This window comes from Acipenser ruthenus, chromosome 28, assembly GCF_902713425.1.
Source record: "Acipenser ruthenus chromosome 28, fAciRut3.2 maternal haplotype, whole genome shotgun sequence".
Classification (NCBI taxonomy): domain Eukaryota; kingdom Metazoa; phylum Chordata; class Actinopteri; order Acipenseriformes; family Acipenseridae; genus Acipenser; species Acipenser ruthenus.
Window position 1 is genome coordinate 25,322,018 of NC_081216.1, and position 20,465 is coordinate 25,342,482.

At 35.6% G+C, this 20,465-nt stretch overlaps 1 protein-coding gene across 1 annotated transcript; it reads right to left on the minus strand.

The window, feature by feature from the left end:
- Nucleotides 1-529: 529 nt before the first annotated feature.
- LOC117434548 (sodium- and chloride-dependent glycine transporter 2-like) lies at nt 530-20,263 on the minus strand. Its single transcript, XM_034057108.3, has 16 exons — nt 20,061-20,263; nt 18,097-18,609; nt 16,679-16,832; nt 15,027-15,158; nt 14,704-14,874; nt 13,217-13,364; nt 12,085-12,217; nt 11,196-11,330; nt 10,374-10,477; nt 9,787-9,911; nt 9,093-9,205; nt 7,912-8,043; nt 7,449-7,548; nt 6,145-6,245; nt 5,576-5,743; nt 530-4,623 (listed from the first exon to the last, which is right to left on the minus strand). Exons 1-16 carry the CDS (start codon nt 20,061-20,063, stop codon nt 4,468-4,470), a joined length of 2,388 nt encoding a protein of 795 aa, XP_033912999.2. The 5' UTR covers nt 20,064-20,263; the 3' UTR covers nt 530-4,467.
- Between the last annotated feature and the right edge of the window lie 202 nt (nt 20,264-20,465).

Below are 20,465 nucleotides of genomic sequence, written 5' to 3' on the forward strand. Positions count from 1 at the left end.
GTCGGTGATACCAGCAGTTAATTGAAAATAATAGTGATGGTATATTGGAGTGAAGACCATAAAGAATGGCTGTGAAGGAATGTATATTATTATTATTATTATTATTATTATTATTATTATTATTATTATTATTATTATTATTATTATTACATTCACTTGGTGATATTTACAAAAGCTGATTTAAATAATATATCTGTACGTTTAATTGTTAGCTTTTCCCTTTTAAATAATGAGTGAAGGCTTGTCAGTCAGCTCTATATTTTATCGTTACCCAGTATATGCCAGCAGGTTTACCTGTTTGTGTTCATTTAGCATAGGGTGTGACAAAAAGGACTTCACCTGTTTTAAATGTTTTGTGGCTCACTTAAATGTGCTTTCAGCACAATCAAGTTACCAAGGGAGAAGTGCTGCGATTGCACCAGCACATTAATCACCCATCCTCGTGTACAAATCTCCTAAAGCCATTCCGTTTGGGATGTACAATGGTCTGGGGCGTGAGCTTCACAACAAACGAATAGATACAAACAACTGACGTTTAAAACATTGACATTTATTTAGTGATTTCAGAACTTATACAGGATAGGATAAACTCTAGTCCATAACATTGTAATATAGTCAAATCTACAATACATAAATTGCATTTGTATACATAAATACAAAATCTGAGGTAGGGCCTCAAGAATAATGACTTTTTTAAAATAAATAATGCATCTGACATGTAATATACTATGATACATATGGCACAATATTCAAAACATAATATTTATATCTTTATATTTTATCTGTATGGCAAATAAATATGTTTTAGGACCTGACTGGGGTACATATCTATATCCATAGGCAGCAGCACCCCAGGGAGAACACACACAAATATATGACGTTACGCAAGTAATTAAGAATTAAACCTATGCCGTGATAGGTCCACAATGAAGTGCCAAAAAAGACACGACATACACTACATGAGAGATATAATATACTGTATATGGCAGACTATAGGCTACTCTGTTTATTTTATTTATTTTTATAATTTTTATTATTTAAATACATATATTTCTAAAATTAGAACACATCTATAAGGCCAATGGCTACCTGAAGATGTATTTTTGTACTATGTTGTAAATATAATGAACACAAATGAAACATGACTGGCAGTTTCTCAGTCTCTCACATTTCTTATTTATTTTTTATTTATTTACCCATCATAAATCTCTCCTCCCTCTTTGGTTATCTATAGCAAAGTTGACTTGTAGGCAACAAAATACATAATACTAATAATACTACTACTACTAATAATAATAATAATAATAATAATAATAATAATAATAATAATAATAATAATATTCTACAGACTGTGTAATTAGAACAGTCTAGCTAAAGGATAACCTTCTTCACACCAATGAGAGTGACAGTGAATTCTGTACCACGCTGGGATGGGTGAGGCTAAATGCACCCTTTGAAGTGAGATGAGTTACAAAACAAACTATGAAAGGACGGACATCACGCAAAACACATAACAGAGGGAACCATATTTATACACTTTTGCTCTAGAGTAAAATTGGATTTCATTGTTGACGGATGCAGAGAAACACCTTCAATGCAAGTGGGGTGTCAGATACTAACCTTCACAACTATTAGAGTTTGAAGTAGTATAAAATGTTGCCGCGCTTTTGCTGTTTTTCAAAAGGTAGCCCTGTGTGTTTTGTTAACATTGAATGGACTTCCACAAAACATGCTGTTTGAATACAGATATACAGTGCTTTGTATTGCCCTAAACAGTGGCAGATCTATAACACTCCTCTCATTTAGAGCTGTCTTTCCAAGCAGCGTTTTTAGGAAAAGCAGCTTCTTTTAAGAGTTCAGATGATAGTTCTCTTTAATGTATGTTAAACATCAACGATGGCCGTATTTGAATTATTTACCAACAGCAGAATTGAAATCTACGTATAACAAGGCCCATAGATTCAACTAGGAGTATATAGTCACTAGGATAAACCTTGTCTATATGCCCATAACTTTTAGAACACTTCATTCAGAAAAGCTATCTCAAACTGGGTGCTGAGTGGGAAATGCATCATGAGCTTGGCTTAGTCATGTCCTAACCCTCCCTATTGCAGAGATATCGAGCTCACCTGATCTCCCAAGGGAACTGACCTCTTTTCAAGATGTGTCAATTGTTTACTTAGCAATGGCTGAAAGAAGAAACAGTGTGGGTTGTTCTACAGAATGCAAACAAAGCTAAGGTTCCAAAAAAAAAACTATTGTATTTGGTAATAACTGAATGACTGCAATTATGCTATGGCAAGGGCCATGAAGTACAGAAATACATAGAGCTGCAATGGATTTACTGGTTAATTGGTTACAAGTATGGCCCAAAGTATGGAAAGATGATGAATTTTGAGTTTCTGTAGCAAGGCAAGTCTTCAAACCCACATACAATTCAAGTATATATACATAACGAGGGACAGTGTCGTGTACATGAAATGCTCTTATAAAAGCCATGGTTCACAATGGTTCATAACCCTGCCTCATATACACGGTGTGTAATGACTGTTCAAATGGAATGTTCATATCCCTCACATTGGTGTTTGCTCTATGATTATGTCACACTGTTACAGTACTGGAAAATGGCTTTTCTGCTATTTGCTCTATTAGCTAAATAGCAAAGCTATTTCATCTAAAGATTTGTTGCTTTAAAACAAGTCTGATGAATAAAAAGCCTTTAAATCCAGCAGTGTATTTTTCCATTACCAACAGAAGTGCAAATCTGCGTTTTGCACTTATGTTATAATTGTCGTTAAGACAGCTGTGAAGAGTCATGGGTATGGTAATGAGCTGCCTGAAAGGAAAATTACCTTGAGTCACAGTTCTGCCTGTCTGTAAGTGGCTTCAACTGGACAGGCCTAAATGTAACAGGAAACAGGAAGCTACCGCAGAATACCTTAAGGTATAATATCCCTGTTATTGTTGTTTATTTATTTATTTATTTTTTCCAGAAGGTTTTTTTTTTTTCTGAAATCTTTTCAAAGTAACACATGGCTTTAAAATACGAGTGATGATATTTGAAGTACATCTTGAATTTATGAACATAAGTTTACCTGAGACCCTGTAACATGAAGACAAACAGACAAGTTAATGGCGAAACGGTCCCCTGAAGTCAACTAGAGGATTTCCGACTATAACAGTTTAAGAAAAACGTGTTCCTAAACTATTCTATTCTCACCATCTCTACATCCTAAGATACTAAGAGGGACATGACAACACTAGTACACACTACATGAACACTGGTTACTTTTGAAAAAGTGTACATTTGTACAAGTAACAATTAGATAGACAATTTGCCAATTATAGCTCAGTTATAGCTATACAGATTCTCTCTTATTAGTTTACTTTTAATTCTACTTGACAAATGATTCTGTAAGGGGGAATGGCCCACAACTCCCTCAACTAGATCACAACATGTACTGTTGAACAATAACATCACTGCACTGCGGATATGGCCATCAAATACATCTGCAAATTGTAAAGTATAGATCAATATTTTCTGGATGGCTTTTTCTTTTAAAAAGGAGGCAAACGGATCATCATAAACATATATGTTACAAGCTATCAACAATCATTCATCTATATTAAGTTTCTATAAGAGAGAATATGTATTGAAGAGTTTACATACACATCTGGGGTGCAATTAATTTCCCCTTTAGTGAAGAGAGAAAAGTACATCTAGTTTCTACAATGCAGAACTATACAAGAGCTGGGCAGTTCTAATTAATGCAAGAGTAAAATCATCAATATTGTGTAAAACTGAGCATACAGATAAACTACTGCGAGAATATAGAATTAGGCACAAGTCACATATTTGTTATGTACCTTATGATTAAAAAAAAATAATAATTGAAATACTGGTGAAAATAAAAATGGATACCAGGACTACATTTATTACATACATTAGGTATAAACATACTGGTAACTGTAAATTGACTTCATGTTGGATAAATGTTGGAAGCAATGGTAGCCACAATTACCATTTTTATTTCACATATTCAACTAGTTTTTTTTATACAAATGTATAGTCTATAAAGAGGTACTGGTAAATGCCAACCTTTTATAGAAGTCATTGAATTTATAAGGGGCACAAATGTTTACTGTCTGTGCCAGTTTTGTAATAAATTAGAGTGAAGCAGAAAAATGCCTTGAAGGACATCTGGAACTGCAGCGCTGGAACAGTATTAAGCCAGACAGCTTTTCTAGACAATATACAGTAAGTAATTTTGTTAAAATGTTATTCTGAATTGACCTCCCCAAGTATGCGACTGTAACGAGCATCAGCTCCTCATGGAAACCACTTAATAAAACACATTTCCAAAAATAAGCAAAGATCTAGATCTGATGATACTGACTAAGATCCTGTGGAATTTACCAAAATTAAATAAATAAATAAATAAAAAGGACGGAGAACAGATCGTGCCACTAAAACTGAGTTCCTAATTCAAAATCCTTCGGTGGTAGTTTGAGCCCCAGAGAGTTGGTTCCCAGGGGGTCGATCATGTTCTTGTAGCGTTCTCCACGATGCTTCATCAAGAACGGACCCCAGTCTGGTTGTGGAGAACAGACCAGCTTAAGCCTCTGTAAAGCAATATAAACACAAATCCATTTTAGCATACTATCTGCACTGTACTACGTATATATATATATATATATATATATATATATATATATATATATATATATATATATATATACACACACACACACACACACACACACACACACACACACACACTGCTGTCTTAGACATGTTGCATTTTTCTACTCTGATGCATTATGAGCATCAACAATTGACTCAAAGCCTCCACTAGTGTTTTCTACTGGTGTCTTTGTTGCTTATTCAGTTTTGATAATTTTTCTGCATGGTTTTAACTTACTTAAAAAAACTAAATGTGCCACTTCCCCAATGAAACAGACTGGAGGATGTGGATTACAAAGCATGATGAGGTCACTGTATCACACATCTATCTCCCTTTGCATTACTAATAGCTTATCAATAAAAATGACATTTAGACCACAGGGCTGTATGTGCCTTTTAGATAAGTAAATGTACTGATCAAGCTGGTCTTCCATGCTTCCTCAATACATTACTGAAGGTTAAATGAGTTCTGTGTATCAACTGAAACTCTCTAGTACTTCAAATACATCAGAGTACTAACTCTCTCTAGTACTTTAAGTATTAAGTACTAGAGAGATTATTATTATTAAGTATTACAGAGGCATGTACTGTATATCTGAGCTGTATTTGGGTTTCTGCACAGTGATTTACAAGCCTGCTCGTTGACAGATCTTGATATTTTAAGCTAGCTCAATTTCCACACACACAGACCACATTTATAGATGAATGCATGTATTCTTAAAATTGCCCAACTGGTCTCATGCCACATTAAATTAATGCCTACCCACTATGCTCTGCTTCAGTTCATTAAGAGAGATTAAGACACTGATGTAATTAGTTGCAGACCCTGAAGATGCATTATTATGTATTTCTATGTAAAGCATACCCAGACCCAACTCTCAATGTACTTACCTCAATGAAACTGCCAGGGGCCAGATGCATTTTAATCACAAACATAATAGGAATCCAAATGACAGAACACACTACCATCAACCATCCAAGCACCATTGACCACGTGGGGTACACATAATCCTCATAGGTCATAACCTTCCATTGGTACAAACTCAAGAACAGGATGAACTAGAAGGAAGCATGAATAGATTTTCAGACTAAACCATGCCAGGATAACATGTTAACAGATCTTCACATGCAGTTTTTATTCCTTGGTTTGCTGATAATGTGGCCAGTTGCAGTAACCCTGAAGGACGAGATGTCATTTATTGTTTGAACAGTAATTCATCTCCTGTATTCAACCATTGAGATACTTTCCCAATTCATAATTACACAACAATGGATATGTTATAGATGTGTTTCTAAAATAGTATTTTTATATGTTTTCAATGTGAAGTTATACTAATGTATTTATATTAAAATACCTTCTAATATTATTTGCATATTTTATAACATATTGCTGCATGTATATATATATATATATATATATATATATATATATATATATATATATATATATATATACATACTGTAAGGATAGTTGGCGTGACAAAAGCCCAGCAAACTCTCCAGAACCTGTTTGGCTGAAATCCAATCATCATTTCGATATCTTCACAAAATCTTTGCAATCCTGTGACAACACATACAAGTCAAAATCAAGATCTTACCAAGAACAAAGTCCCTTGTATTTGTAAATGCCTAAGTTATGTATTAAAACAGTGTGGCATTGTTAAAATCAATCAATACTATGTGGAATGGAGAAGTGTGTGTGATGAAAGCCAGCCACGAGGAGATAGGCATAGAAACCCAGAATGGAACTGAACCATCTCCTAATTGCTAATCAAAGCAGGGGCACAATTACAAACAATAACACAAATCCTGTTTAAAAGTTTAATCTCAAACTGTCTTTTTAAAGACAACACCAGTAAAAACCCAACTGTATAAATGGGTAATTGTATGTAAAAATAATGTGATATCTTGTAACAATTGTAAGTCACACTGGATAAGGATGTCTGCTAAGAAATAATTAATAATAATAATAATAATAATAATAATAATAATAATAATAATAATAATAATAATAATAATAATAATAATAAACCAATGCATTGCTTTCTTCTTAATGATGCTATGTTGCTCCTCTTTTAGATTAATACCATCTGTCCTCCAAACAATAATGAGAATATATTTGATGTGGTTATAATGAAATTTACAGTTAACGAGCGCATTGCATGATTTACATACTGGTACTTGGAATGTCTAAACAAAGGATTTTAGGGAGACTGCAGACTTCCCACAAAATAAAAGTCTTACAGCCATCTAGTGGTTAAACTTTGTATTACATGCCTAATTTTATTTGTTCAATGTTTTTCAGTAACACTTTATTTTGTATTGCATGAATATGTATTTAGTTGATATGCAATTAGCACATTTTTAAAGTTCCATAATATTTAATAAACAGTCAAAAGGTATGTAATAGGGCATAGGCAAATGTCAAGATATGAGTATTACTCCAAAACATAATGTCAATTTACCAAGCTTTCAACATTAAATTAAAAGGAGCGCCTAACACAAGAACTCCTAGTGCACACACATTGGCTGTTTATTAGCATGTAAAATGTGTATAAATTAGTTTCTGCATATCATCTTACAACACAATAATCCATGTTGTATAGCTGTTATTATGAATTTATTCAAGAATAAACATCTGTAATTAAATAACGATGCACAAATGAACTACATAAATAAAGGTGTTCCAATGGAAAGTGGGGAATTAATGCACAATGTTTAAACCACACTTTCAGTTATTCAAATGATTCACACTATTGCTTACCATATATATATGAAATTCCAACTAGTTCGAAAATTGCAATGATGACCAGGGAGTATGAGGCAGCATATGTATCCACAAGTTGCAACATATACATTCCATTCTGTAAGTGAACAAATAGATTATGTGAGCAGAACATAAATCCTGCTCTATGCTCTTTTTACACATGCTTCACTATGTACTAAATGTGTATTTATCACTGTGACTTACAATACTGCAATTCAGATATGTTCAAATCCCAGACAGGTGCTTATTATTAAACATGATTGCTACTGGCATAGCACATCCTCTCTTCATATTCAATTCAGAATGCGGTGGCTTTTTCTTATTGGAAAATTAATTGCAACAGAAAACGTGTACCTTATCCAAACAGAAAAGCAAATGTTGGTTTATCTAACTAAACAAGCTGCTTCAGGGGGGGCATTCTATTGAACAATACAGAGCGTCTGGAGCACACGCTGCCTACCTCTGTTATCATGGGAAATCCCAGCACGAAAAATGATATGCAGCAGACCAGCGTGAAAATAGGCTTGTGTTTACGCAGGTACTTGGGAAACTCATCAGAAACAGATGTTACTATTGTCTCGATGGTAGCAAACTGCCGAAAAAGAAAGAAAGAAAGCACAATGAACATACAGAATACAAAGGATTTGAATTGCATCAGACTGCTGCGGAACAGGGCTGGGCTAGACCCCCTCCTTTGAGGAACATCAACACAATTCCTCGACAGATATGATTCATTTGTTTTCTGCTGGAGGCGTAGTGCACTGCTATACGGTACACACTAGTTGTTCAACACAAGCCTGATGCAGCATGTAAATATCATTCAAATATATTCCTCAAGTATTCATTTATTGCAGTTGACATTTCAGGCTTTGCATAAAGCCTTAAGGAAAACACACAAGTTGCCCTTGTCATCCAGCGAAAGAGAACATGTTCTCATGACCTGTCAATCAATGCCAAGATAACTCCACAGTAAGTGGTGCACATTTAAATGACAGTGGGGCACTTTACTAAAAAATCGCCCAATTTAATAACGTGTGAAACCTTCTCCGCTGGCAGAGCAAGCCTCATGCCGCACATTCTGTTAATTAAAAGCATTAGCAGCTTGGGAGGCATCTACTTTGGAAGGAGCCCAAGGGCTGTCCTCCACCTGTCACACTCCAAACCTCTCCTGTATTAGTACAACAGCCCTCAAGACTGAGGATTATTGATTGGGATTTTATTTACATTAAGAGCAATCAATTCAGTTGATGTGATTTTAAATTGATTGCCACTGATAATCAACACCTCCGTAGTGCTGCATTCCTGGATATATCACCTCCCTCTAAACTAAAGCTTTTGTTTTTAGTTAGCAGCATAACACTTCTCCCTGAGACTGATTCTGCCTTACTAAGAGATAAGATGTTCATAAGAGGTCCATTTCAAAGATCTTAACAGTATCTTAATACCACCAACAACATATTTGAATTGTATTTAATAATCTCAATAAGGGGCTCAGTAAGTCACCCCTAGGGAAAACCCCAGCAGAATGAATATGGAGTTCGAGGACAGCTGTATTTCTATCTAGCATTTACATAAGATACATATAAAGAGGCATAGAAATGTGTTTCTTTGCAGATAATAAGATTATAATAAAACAGTTACCATTGTGTCCAACCCAAGAGTCAACAGCATTAAAAAGAATATCAGAGCCCAGAATGGAGAGAGAGGAAGCCTGGTTAATGCTTCTGGATAAACTACAAAGGCAATGCCAGGCCCTAAAAGAGTAAACAGAGAAGAATTTAGAGTTACGTGCTTTAATAAATGCCCATAGCCTTATAACAATTACAGATTAGCTGTGAGTGTTCACTACAGTACAAGCGCTTAAATAGAGTTAAAACATTTATATTAATGTATGGAGCTTTGTGAATATTTTACACATGAGGTTTGGCAGACTTGAGTGTTTATCTGCCTGCTTGGTCCCATTATGTGTTAATACAGTGCCCTCTAGACATATTTAGTGCTCCCTCTTTATTTTGCTACCTGACTTACATAAAAAAAATAATAATAAAAAAAAAAACTGACAGCATATGCCTATTAACCCTGATTTAAACAAACTAGTGAATTATTAAATTGTGCATCACTTTTCAACTCAGGTATATCACCACTTTGAATACCCTTAAGCGTTTTTACACCGTGTACTTTCTGTGAAGAGAAATGAAACAACGCAATGGATAAAAGGGCTCCTCAGGAGAGCGCTTACAGGTGAAGCGCCTCATTCCCTTACATCCTGCTTTAACAAATGCACTATCTGGCTTCTGTGTAAAATCCCTTCCTGCATGCAGCTCTGTCACATTACCTTCATCAGCAACTTTTTCAATAGGCACCTGAAGTTCATGCGCCATGAACCCGATGACTGAGAAGATGACAAATCCTGCGAAGATGCTGGTAGCGCTATTAGTACACGACACTATGATCGTATCCCTGAAGATGAGAAGATTTCTCTGTAAATCATCGCTTCAGACAGCGGCTGGATTAAAATGCTGTCTACCAAAAGAAGGCTCAAACAGGTACACTTTTCCCTGCTTGTGCAGTGTTGGAAACTGTAAGGAAATCATTTTAACCAGGGCTGCAGCAGAAATATGCAATACAATTTTACATCCTAGTACATGTATCTCTAGTGCCCTCTGCTGTTTAAACAGCAGCATGACAGAAGATCAACCACCACACATTGTGGGGTCTATTTCAATAGTCAAATCATTAGTGGCCTCTTTTAAACTGCTTTATTTGTTTCAATTTGAAAGCCCACTGGACACAACCATTTGCTTTATGGGTCTGGCACTTTTTTCTTGCCCATCCAAAGAGTTCACGAGAAGAAGAAGTCATTCTGAACAGAAGAGACAGAGACAGCTGCGTGTAATAAGAGAACAGAGTTTTCAGGATTACCTGTAAATGTTATTGTGGAATTTGTTGTACGATGAGAGAGTAATTAGTCCACCCCAGGCTGCAGACAGGGAGAAGAAAATTTGAGTAGCAGCATCCTTCCACACCTATTAATGAAACACAAGTGTAGGAAGGTCTGTAAAGAGCACTCTGGAAAGTGATTGGAACAGCACGGAAAGAACATGTATATATAAAAATCAGCTTTAACCAACTCTTCCAGCATTGCAAACTCTGAATTGTTTCTCACATCTCTGGTAAGAATCATACTAAGGTTCCAATGTTGAAATGCATGCTTTCTATCCACTGTACTGCCTACGTTCTTGCTTAACATTAGTATGATTTATTTATTCATTAAAATACAGCACCAGGCTGCATCATTTAGTAAACTGCTTGCACTATTTACACTGCTATTCTATGTAAAAGCTTGAGGAAATTACACCCATGACGATTAACTTAATGTAATAACAAACAACATTAGGCAGTGAGATTTTTCTACAGCATAACACTAAAACAAGGTTAAAATAACTTTTGAAATCATTTTGACCCAGATGCTTTGGAATGCATTTTATTTTGTACAGTATATTCCACTGGGGGTGGGGGGGGGGGGGGGTCATAAGAGTGTATACGTATTTAGGGATTTTAAGAATGCAGCTGTCCTGCATAACACAAGCCCACATTAAGAAACCCTCAATGCATGAACACCCATATTTATTGCCTATATTTTTAAGATCAGACTATCAACTGTTTGTATACTGCTCTTATTGAAATAGAATGCCCCTTTATGTCATTGTCAGCACCAGAACTAATATTAATAATAAACCCTACCTTAGCATCATTTAGCTTTTCCCACTTAGGTGTTATAAAGTATAGGATTCCAGCTCCAGCCCCTGGCAATGTGACTCCTCTGATCAACAAAATGACCAACACCACATAGGGGAACGTAGCTGTAAAATACACTACCTGCAATGAAGAGAATTCAGGTTCAGAGTGCAGCGCAGGGGAGTGACAACACCAGAAAGTGTATATATATATATGCAGAACATTTCAAGTTGGAGATGCATTGTAGCCTCCACTAGAGGGCCTTCTTGCATCACGTAGAGAGGAAAACAACAAACTCCCCCCTCTAGTGGCCATATTAAACACAGCACAACAGAGGCCAATTTTGATTGTTAAAGATTCTTAAAGGTTCATGAAACCTTTTTCAATTGCTTAAGAAAGGGGGTTATTGGTTTATACTCCAAAAAAAAAAAAAAAACGTTTTACTGTAGAGAATGACACAGTGCTTAAAGTGTTGTGAATAGAGAAGTGGAGCGGTATACGTGAAACGTATTAATTTATCAGAAATCAACGATCGTATAAAATGATCTCATAATGAGATCTTATAACACCTTTATAAAAGAAAGAATGACTGCTGATTTATGAACAAACACAGCACTTAAAAAACACCACGGGAATGCTCCATACAGTTTATAGAATGTCAAACATACAGTTACACATATTGAAATCTTTGCTTTGGTACAAGGTGCTAATCTCATAATATCCTGAATATTACACGTTCTGTAAATTCTGTAATCGTATGAAATTGGTTGATACACGCTTACTGTAGGTATATTAATCACAACAACACTAAATAAAATAAAGCTGACATTTACACTTCTGCCGTGCTATCAGTAAAAAAATGAATGTTTTTTTTTTTTTAAGTAGAAAATCTTACTTTCCCTGATGACTTTATTCCTTTTGCCAGCGATACATAGACAATGACCCAGGCCAAAAACAAGCACAGGGCTAGTGGCCACCTGATGTCCCCTGGGTATTCAATACCTTTAGAGATGTGCAGCACATTGTACCTGCCGAATAAAAGGGTGTTATTGTGAATACAGTACATCTGCAAATATACCATTCATTTTAAATAGAATAGTATATTATATACTTTTAAATTGGAAGCATCAAAACCTGTTGTATACAGACAGTAAAAAATTGATTACAAAAAAAAAGAATAATGCTAATTTATAACATGCCCATTATATAAACAGAATGCATCACCTCTTAATGCTCTTATGTATTTCTTCTTTATGTGTGTGTAAATAAACTACATCAGACCAAGAATGCTAGTTCTTTTCAGCGGTGATCACATGATGAAAACTTCAGCCTTGTTTAAACATATATACTGCTGGTATTATCAGTCCCAAGAAAGACAGACACCTCTAGAAATAAAGCAGTCAAACATGCTGTCATTTAAAGATGATATGATCACTGATAGATGAAACGGTAGCCGGATTAATCCAGAGGTGATTTCCTTTTCTATAGATATATACGAATGTTTTGTCCTGCTTTGGAGCTTTGTTTAAGCAGTATGCACGTTGGTGTGTAGCTGAGAGAGTGTATGATGGAAATATAAAGGCAGGCTGTAGTTTAATGATCTGAATCGGGGATGGGCAACAATTTCAGATCAATGGATTAAATTGATCTAGATTGTGAGCCCTCTGCTCACTGGTGTGTACTCACTATTATCACGCTGGAAAAGGACCTAGTCCTGGAAAGAGATTTGCAAAAGAGCAGGTTTACAAGTTTGAGATCTGCTGTCTGCCATGGATTAGATTAGGGACAGACAAAGTAGGCTTTTCCAGCCCTGTTCTGCATTGTTTAATTGAAGCAATTAGACCTCCATCCAGACCCTACAGTGGTGGCATAGTTCACAGTATACAGACACACTGAATGAGAAGAATATATACAAATGTTTTTGAGGAGCAGTCACGGTGAATAAAAGTCATGAGTTTCTGGCTTGTATGGAATACTGGAAACAATCAAAAAGAGACCTCACTTTACTTTAAAAGGTATCCTCTTACTTGAAATACTCCTCACTAGGGCTGACAAAAGTTTTGTTTTCCAATGTGACGTTAGTGATCCTGGTCAGGTTACTGGCGACACTGGCAGACATACAAAAGGTAGTGTTTTTAATAGACGTGATGTTTTTATCGCGCAATATACAGGAATCTGTAGAAACAAAAAAGCACATCATAGCATAATTACTTACGAATTTATTTATATTCACTTTGCATGAATTTGTATTACTAAATAAAAGTTGAATACATGGTGTAGTTATATTATAAAGTGAGACAATGAATACATATAAATACACTGTTAATCATCTAAAATAGGTCCAGTAGCCTACACATATTTGACAACATAGCTTTCTAAAAATAAGAGTCTTACTGCAGGAAATACTGGTGTCCGCTGCATTAACCCTAATCAGAAAATTAAATCTCTCTCCAAAAGGTCAAAATGAAATTAATTACAGCAGGCTCATAAGCATATGCAAAGATACGTGTATTTAAATTACCGTGGAGCAATTGTGGTGCACTATCAGTGTGGAGTAGTGGTTAGGGCTCTGGACTCTTGACCGGAGGGTTGTGGGTTCAATCCCCAGTGGGGGACACTGCTGCTGTACCCTTGAGCAAGGTACTTTGCCTAGATTACTCCAGTAAAAACCCAACTGTATAAATAGGTAATTGTATGTAAAAAAAAATAATAATAATAATGTAATTGTATGTAAAAATAATGTGGTATATTGTAAGTCGCCCTGGATAAGGGCGTCTGCTAAGAAATAAATAATAATAATAAAAAATCTGAACCAGCTGCTGGAGGAAAAAACTAAACGAATAGGTGCATTAGCACATTGATGCCACTAGGCATCTTGCATTACGCAGTCATTCTGTATTTTGGGGTTAGAAAAACCGTGAGCATTTATGGTTAGACCATGTCAAACTAAAAGTTGTGGAAATCTGAATTTTTTTAAAAAAAGGTTTTGTATAACAATACTTGACTTCGTGTCTGTTTATTAAACAAAACCAAGTTTGCGTGTGTTCAAGAATTAAACATGGATCGTATGGAATCCATTATAAATAAAGTTTTTACTTAGACGCGAAATGACAATGGTTACCAAAATAGCATTGCGGTGCAAAGTATATGAATGCAAAAACAGATTTGACTCCACCTTACTGCTATCGTTAAATCAAATAAGCATGAACAACAAAAAGTTGGATCTAAAACTAGAAAGTACTCAAACAAAATGAAATACTGAACCAATTATTTTGCAAGGGGTAATCGTCAACGTACATCGCAGTGTAAACTAATTCAGATAGAAAGAAATGCTTATTCAAATTATTTATCTTGTAATGGTTTTTTTTTAAGTAGTAAAATTATTTGCCATGCGTAATTTGCGCAAATCAATGGAGAGCTATGCGTTCCTTCAATTGATATTTTTAAACCAGAACCATTTCTTTGAGAGGTGTATGTTTGAAGAGTTGAAACCCGCCCTTTAGTACGACCTTACCTAACAAAAGCATGTCCTTGTCTTTGCAGTCAGGTGTGTTCCACGGGTTCTTGCAATTTGCCCACGGCAGAGATCCAAGCGAGGCAAACAGGTAGTAGATAGTCCAGCACATGATAATGTTGTAATATATGGCTATTAGAACAGAAATAATCAACATGGCAATCCCGCAGCCTACAGGGAGAAAATGCCGGTGTAACACAAATTAAATATCTATATAAAAAAAGAAATGGGGTCATAGAACAAAACGGATATGTTATATTGTAGTTTAAAACGCAGGTGCAATGTAATAAAACAAACCTTTTATTATAATATAAAGACTTTACCTTGGAGCGCAGGAATAGCTTTCCATACAGAAACAGGGCCCTGGCTGGCAAATTGGCCCAATGACACCTCCAATAAAAATATAGGGACACCGGCGAGAGCCAGCATTATCAGGTAGGGGATTAAAAACGCACCTGTGGAGACCGATATAGAAATCTACGATTACAAAGAGAGTTACACGAAACGCTCAAACGAGTTAAGAATACACCGACATCAAAACAGCATCAATGCGCTGACAGCAACTCCACTAAAGAATAATTCATACCGGAAATATGTGTTTCTGTAAAGATAAGTTGTGTGCGCGGAAGAAAAAAGAATAGGTCCTATCAGGCTTTAAAAGTCTTCGCTTAAAAGTCTGCAATTCATTAAACAATTATCGACTGTTATTAAACGAGTTGGTAATAGTATATAAAATATAAAATTGTATTTCATTCTTTTAATTCCACCAACCAAATGTTTAACAATGACCCTATTCATGACATTGTAGTATTTCTATCGCACACGGTAATGTGTATCTTGAAATCATTCGCGTTACTTCTGTGCGTGTAAAAGTATGTTCTTAAACAATTAAAATAAACAGTAAGACGCGTTCAAAATGAATGACTAAACATTTGGTTTTACGAGACAATACTTGTTCTCTCGGTATATGCTTGTCAAAGTTAAGATCATTGTCGTTGTTACTGTATTTATATCACTTAACTTCTGTTTCTTCTCAAATGTAATAACCACGTTATATTATACAATTAGAAAGCCATGCATTCTCAATATTAGAAATATGCTTTAATACGTTTTCTATTTCATTGATTGGTTTCAATTTTATTATAACATTAATTTACATATTAAGGGCCCTACTAACCACATTATGACCTAGTATTCGACTTGATCATACCAAAAGCGTTTCGTTTATATTTTACATTCCATTTGAGGAACCTATTTTATTATTATTATTATTATTATTATTATTATTATTATTATTAATAATAATAATAATAATAATAATAATAATAATAATAATAATAATAATAATAATAATAATAATAATAACTGGAAATGAAAGGAAAATGTTAAAGTTTTAGAATGTTCCAGTTCATTCAAGTTTATGGCAACACCATTTACAAATGTTAATTTATGTGTGAAATAATTGATGTAACCATCCACGTCTATCCCCGTAGCCTCCTCTTTTGAACAGTTTATTAAAAATGTTATGTCACACTTTTTTAGCCAAAATACGTTGATACCTTTTGAAACACGCCCAAAGGCAAATGCACATTTTGGTAATGGCATAAAATGAGCAAGAACATTCTCAGGTTACAGGAAGTAGCCCTTAATGATTGTTAATATTATTGCTATCCTTGCCTTTGCACAGCCTCCTGTGCATTTCATCTTACAGCCACAATTAAATCATTAAAAATGTGCTCGCACAAAAAGTCATAACATGTTTCCAAAGTGACACTAACTTTTACCCCAGGATAATTCTCACCCCTGTGAATTTTAACCTAGAAGAATTCTCACCCCTGTGAATTTTAATCTAGAAGAATTCTCACCCCCGTGAATTTTAAGCTAGGCTAAATCTCAACTTTATCTGCTTACATATCTGAGTATAAATTGAGACCTTGAAGTGTGGCAAATCAAGTTTTTTATTTTAGGTTCTTACCTCCTCCATTTTGAAAAGCTAAGTAGGGAAATCGCCACACGTTTCCCAAACCCACAGCGTAACCAACCATAGAAAGGATGAAATCCAGTTTATTTGACCAGTTTCCTCTGACTTTGTTTTCATCCCCATCTTCGTCATCATCATCATCACCATCCTGAAGGAAATACCTGGTATTTAATATAGTTTCTCGGCGCTCCAAGATATGATTTCATTTCTTTTATGTCTCTGTGCTTGATGACATGTATTTTCCATGTTCAAATTCTAACAGATCCTATACTGATGACACATAACACTTCTAACCTAAATACGTGGTACTGGATGTTCTATGGGGAACAATATGGTTTCTTATCTTAGCGCCTGTAAAAGTTTACTAAAATTACAGCAAAGTACATGAAAGCATAGTAAAAACACGAAAATCAGGGGAAATTACAGATAAAGTACGGTAAAGCAACATGTAAAAACCATCCTTAACCATGACAATGACACTGTAAAAGCCTGCGGCCACTCGGACATAGGAAACTGCAACATTACGCGGCACATGTACCCAGGCGTTTCTTTAATAAGGGCGCTTTCTCCACATCCTTATTATCTTCATGTCCTAAGAAGAACAATGTGTGCAGGCCTACTGAACATAGGGCTTCCTCAATAGTAAACCAAATGTCTGTCAATAAAATAAAGATTGGGGTTAGATCCTTGAACCAGCTGCTGTTCGGTTTTAGAGAATAGTTCATGACAGAAGCTAAAGATCGCCTCCACTGGCAGCTAGTTATACCGAACGTACTATCGCAGGACTGATGTAGACGTCTAGTCTTGTATTAAATTACAGTTAGCCACTATCAACCAGAATTACCATTATCTTTAAACGGAAAATCGATGTACGTTAATACAGCCTAGAATGATAGTATTGAATTATAGAAAAGTACTCGTGTGCAGTTGTTACCCCATTTCATAACATCACAATCCCCTACATTCTATTTTATTTTACTAAAAGGCTTACTAATAAACCTTCTATCTATCTATCTATCTATATATATATATATATATATATATATATATATATATATATATATATATATATATATATATATATATATATACCATCTATATATATACCATCTATATATATACCATCTATATATATATATACCATAATAGCCACCCAGCTATATATATATATATAGCTGGGTGGCTATTATGGCTTCGTGCTGCAATCTCTGAGGCACTAGTAATTGAATACAACATTTTGTTATTTATTTTTTTGCTGCTGGGCTTTATTTACGTTAACAAGGAAGGTAATAGATTTTACATCTGAAAACAATTTGTCAGCTAAGCACCAGGGCTTAGTTCAAACCCTACAACAGTGAGTGCGCTCCTGGTTGAACCTTCCCGGAGCGAAACAATGATTCGGAACCACTTACCCCGTTGCCGGTGCCAGGCAGAACAGACGTGTTACCATCTGTGCCTAATACCACGGTGGTCTGGCTTATGGTTGTCCAGTTGCCTGTGGCATTGTTTTGCTCCACCGTGCTTTTCATAATACTTTGATTGAGTACCGCTTCGGTGCAGTGGGGAGGCACAAATTTGCTATACACAGTTGTAGATGCATCCTTGTGCGGTACGGGCTCTATAGAATCCTTGCGAGTTGCAGAATTGGCTTGAGCAGGACTGATGTTCTTGAACGTCCCAGCTAGTGTGGTCCCCTCTGGTACATTTGGTTTGGCTTCAACCGCCGAAAAAGTTTTCTGCTCAGTGTATGGAGATTTAGAAACCTTGGCTTGTTGTGCTGGTGGATGGACCTCGGAAGGTAGGGTTTGGTCCTGTTCAGGCTTGTTAATTATAACTCCAGCAGTACCGTCAGGCTGTCCTCCAGGGTTCAAGGGAGCAGGGTTGTTAGTGGGCTGCTTGGTCATGTCTCTCTGCTCAGAATAGTCCTGGGGAAAATATATATTTATTACTCAGCAAAAGGCGAGCACCGTTATTTGAAAGACTCAACGGTTATACAATCTTGTTTTAAATCATACTTATGTAGTCTATGAACATTGCAAAAGTCTTGACTGTGTTCACAATCAAGGGAATTAAAACCTAAAAGTAACTAGAACGGTGTTTGCATAACACGACTAGATATGCTTATAGATGTGTTAATAATAGTCATCGCATCGGGAGACGTTTTGGTGTGCATTAGGAAACGGTTTGGTATAATCTGTAACTGTGCCTTTTTCGTTCCCCTACCATTAAGAAGATGTGTAAATATTTGCGGGCGAATCTAACAAGCCCTTCACAGAAACCAACACATTCTCGCATTCAAACAAGAAATCGTTTGAAACACAGCAGGTGCGCAGCGCATGGTGCTCCCGCAAGTAACTTGTACACATTAATTAAATGATAGTATTTTCTCGGTAAAGATGTTCCAGCTTCGTCTTCATATTTAAAATATTGTATAATTTGCAAACCACGGCTAGTTTTTTTTAAATCAAATTTGGATGCTTTTTGCTCAGGCTCTTTGGTTTTCAGCTCACGGTTTGCAGGGCGCTTGAGTCGCCCTTTTTACCATTAGGGAAAGATTCTTTAATTTTACGGCCCATTTCCTCCCTGTCATTCAGAAAAGCACGTTTACTGATTTGATAGGCAATAGACACGCTGCTGTGCTCTGCTATGTGCGGGATAAATACAATATCTGCTCCAGCTGGTCGTGTAATATTCACTATTGAAATACAATTAAGAAACAATAAGACATTTTTGAAATTTAAATCGTACAAAACAAAAACATACATTTTAAAATAAGATGCATACGATATGATCATTTAAAACACTTTATACACCATTTATAATTTTGCATCGGAATTAGTACAGCGCAGGAGGAATATAAATGCTATTTGGCAATATATGTAACTTATATATTCAAAATTATTTCTGCACATGAAAATGTTATAAATGCAAACATAAAAACTCATGTAAACCTTGAAAACCTACTATAGTAGCTGAACAACTTTCTAAGCTGTTACCGCTGTTTCAAAATAGACAAACGTCTAAAAACAGAGGAATACATCATTAAATAAATACATATTAAACATTAAAAAGTAGCACAAGTTAAGAAATAAAATAAAAGTGTGTTTAAACAATCTTGCTCATAGTACAGCTAAAAGAAAATCTAACACTGAGTCAAAACATAGAAAGTTCTTCATTTCAGTACCATGGCCAGCAACCATGGTTCATACAGCACAGCATGACATTAAAAAGCCCAGCAAATAACATTTCTGGTTTTAAAAAAACCAAAACAAAACAAAAAAACAAACAAAATAAAAACGTTTACATAAGAAAAACGGTTGTGCTCTCTTGTAATCAGCACAACAGTTTAAAAAAAAAGGAGTACAAATGTGCTTACCATGTTTCCAGCAGCAACAGATAGGACACGAAAGCAGCAGTAAAGGCTTTAGATGGACTGAATTTAGCTCTGGTAAGGGTACAGCTTTCTATACCTCCGTGGGAAAGATTGGGTTTGCGTCAGTGCATAGCAAGGTGCCCTTCGCCTGACATTTTCTTGATAATAAGAGTTTGATAAATCATTAGCCTTGGATTCAGATTTTTAAAGGGACAGCAAGCGCTGGCTGGCTAGCTGTCACTGATCGTCGTTGAGCTTGCGTGTTTGGAATGACTCATTTCATTAATACACGAGTCTCAAGGGATTGAAAGTATACTGTTATATTCCACTGCTGGTTATTAAATGCTGTTGGAATGTGGTTGTTGAAATTCATACAGAAAAGGAGCATTGATTTCAATACAGCGACAA

Excerpts from the sequence above, each read along its gene's own strand:
- LOC117434548 (XM_034057108.3), bottom strand. Across the intron at positions 7,549-7,911 it reads GATTTCCCATGATAACAGAG|AATGGAATGTATATGTTGCA; the intron begins GTAGGCAGCGTG and ends GTTCACTTACAG. Across the intron at positions 5,744-6,144 it reads TCACGCCAACTATCCTTACA|TTCATCCTGTTCTTGAGTTT; the intron begins GTATGTATATAT and ends GCTTCCTTCTAG.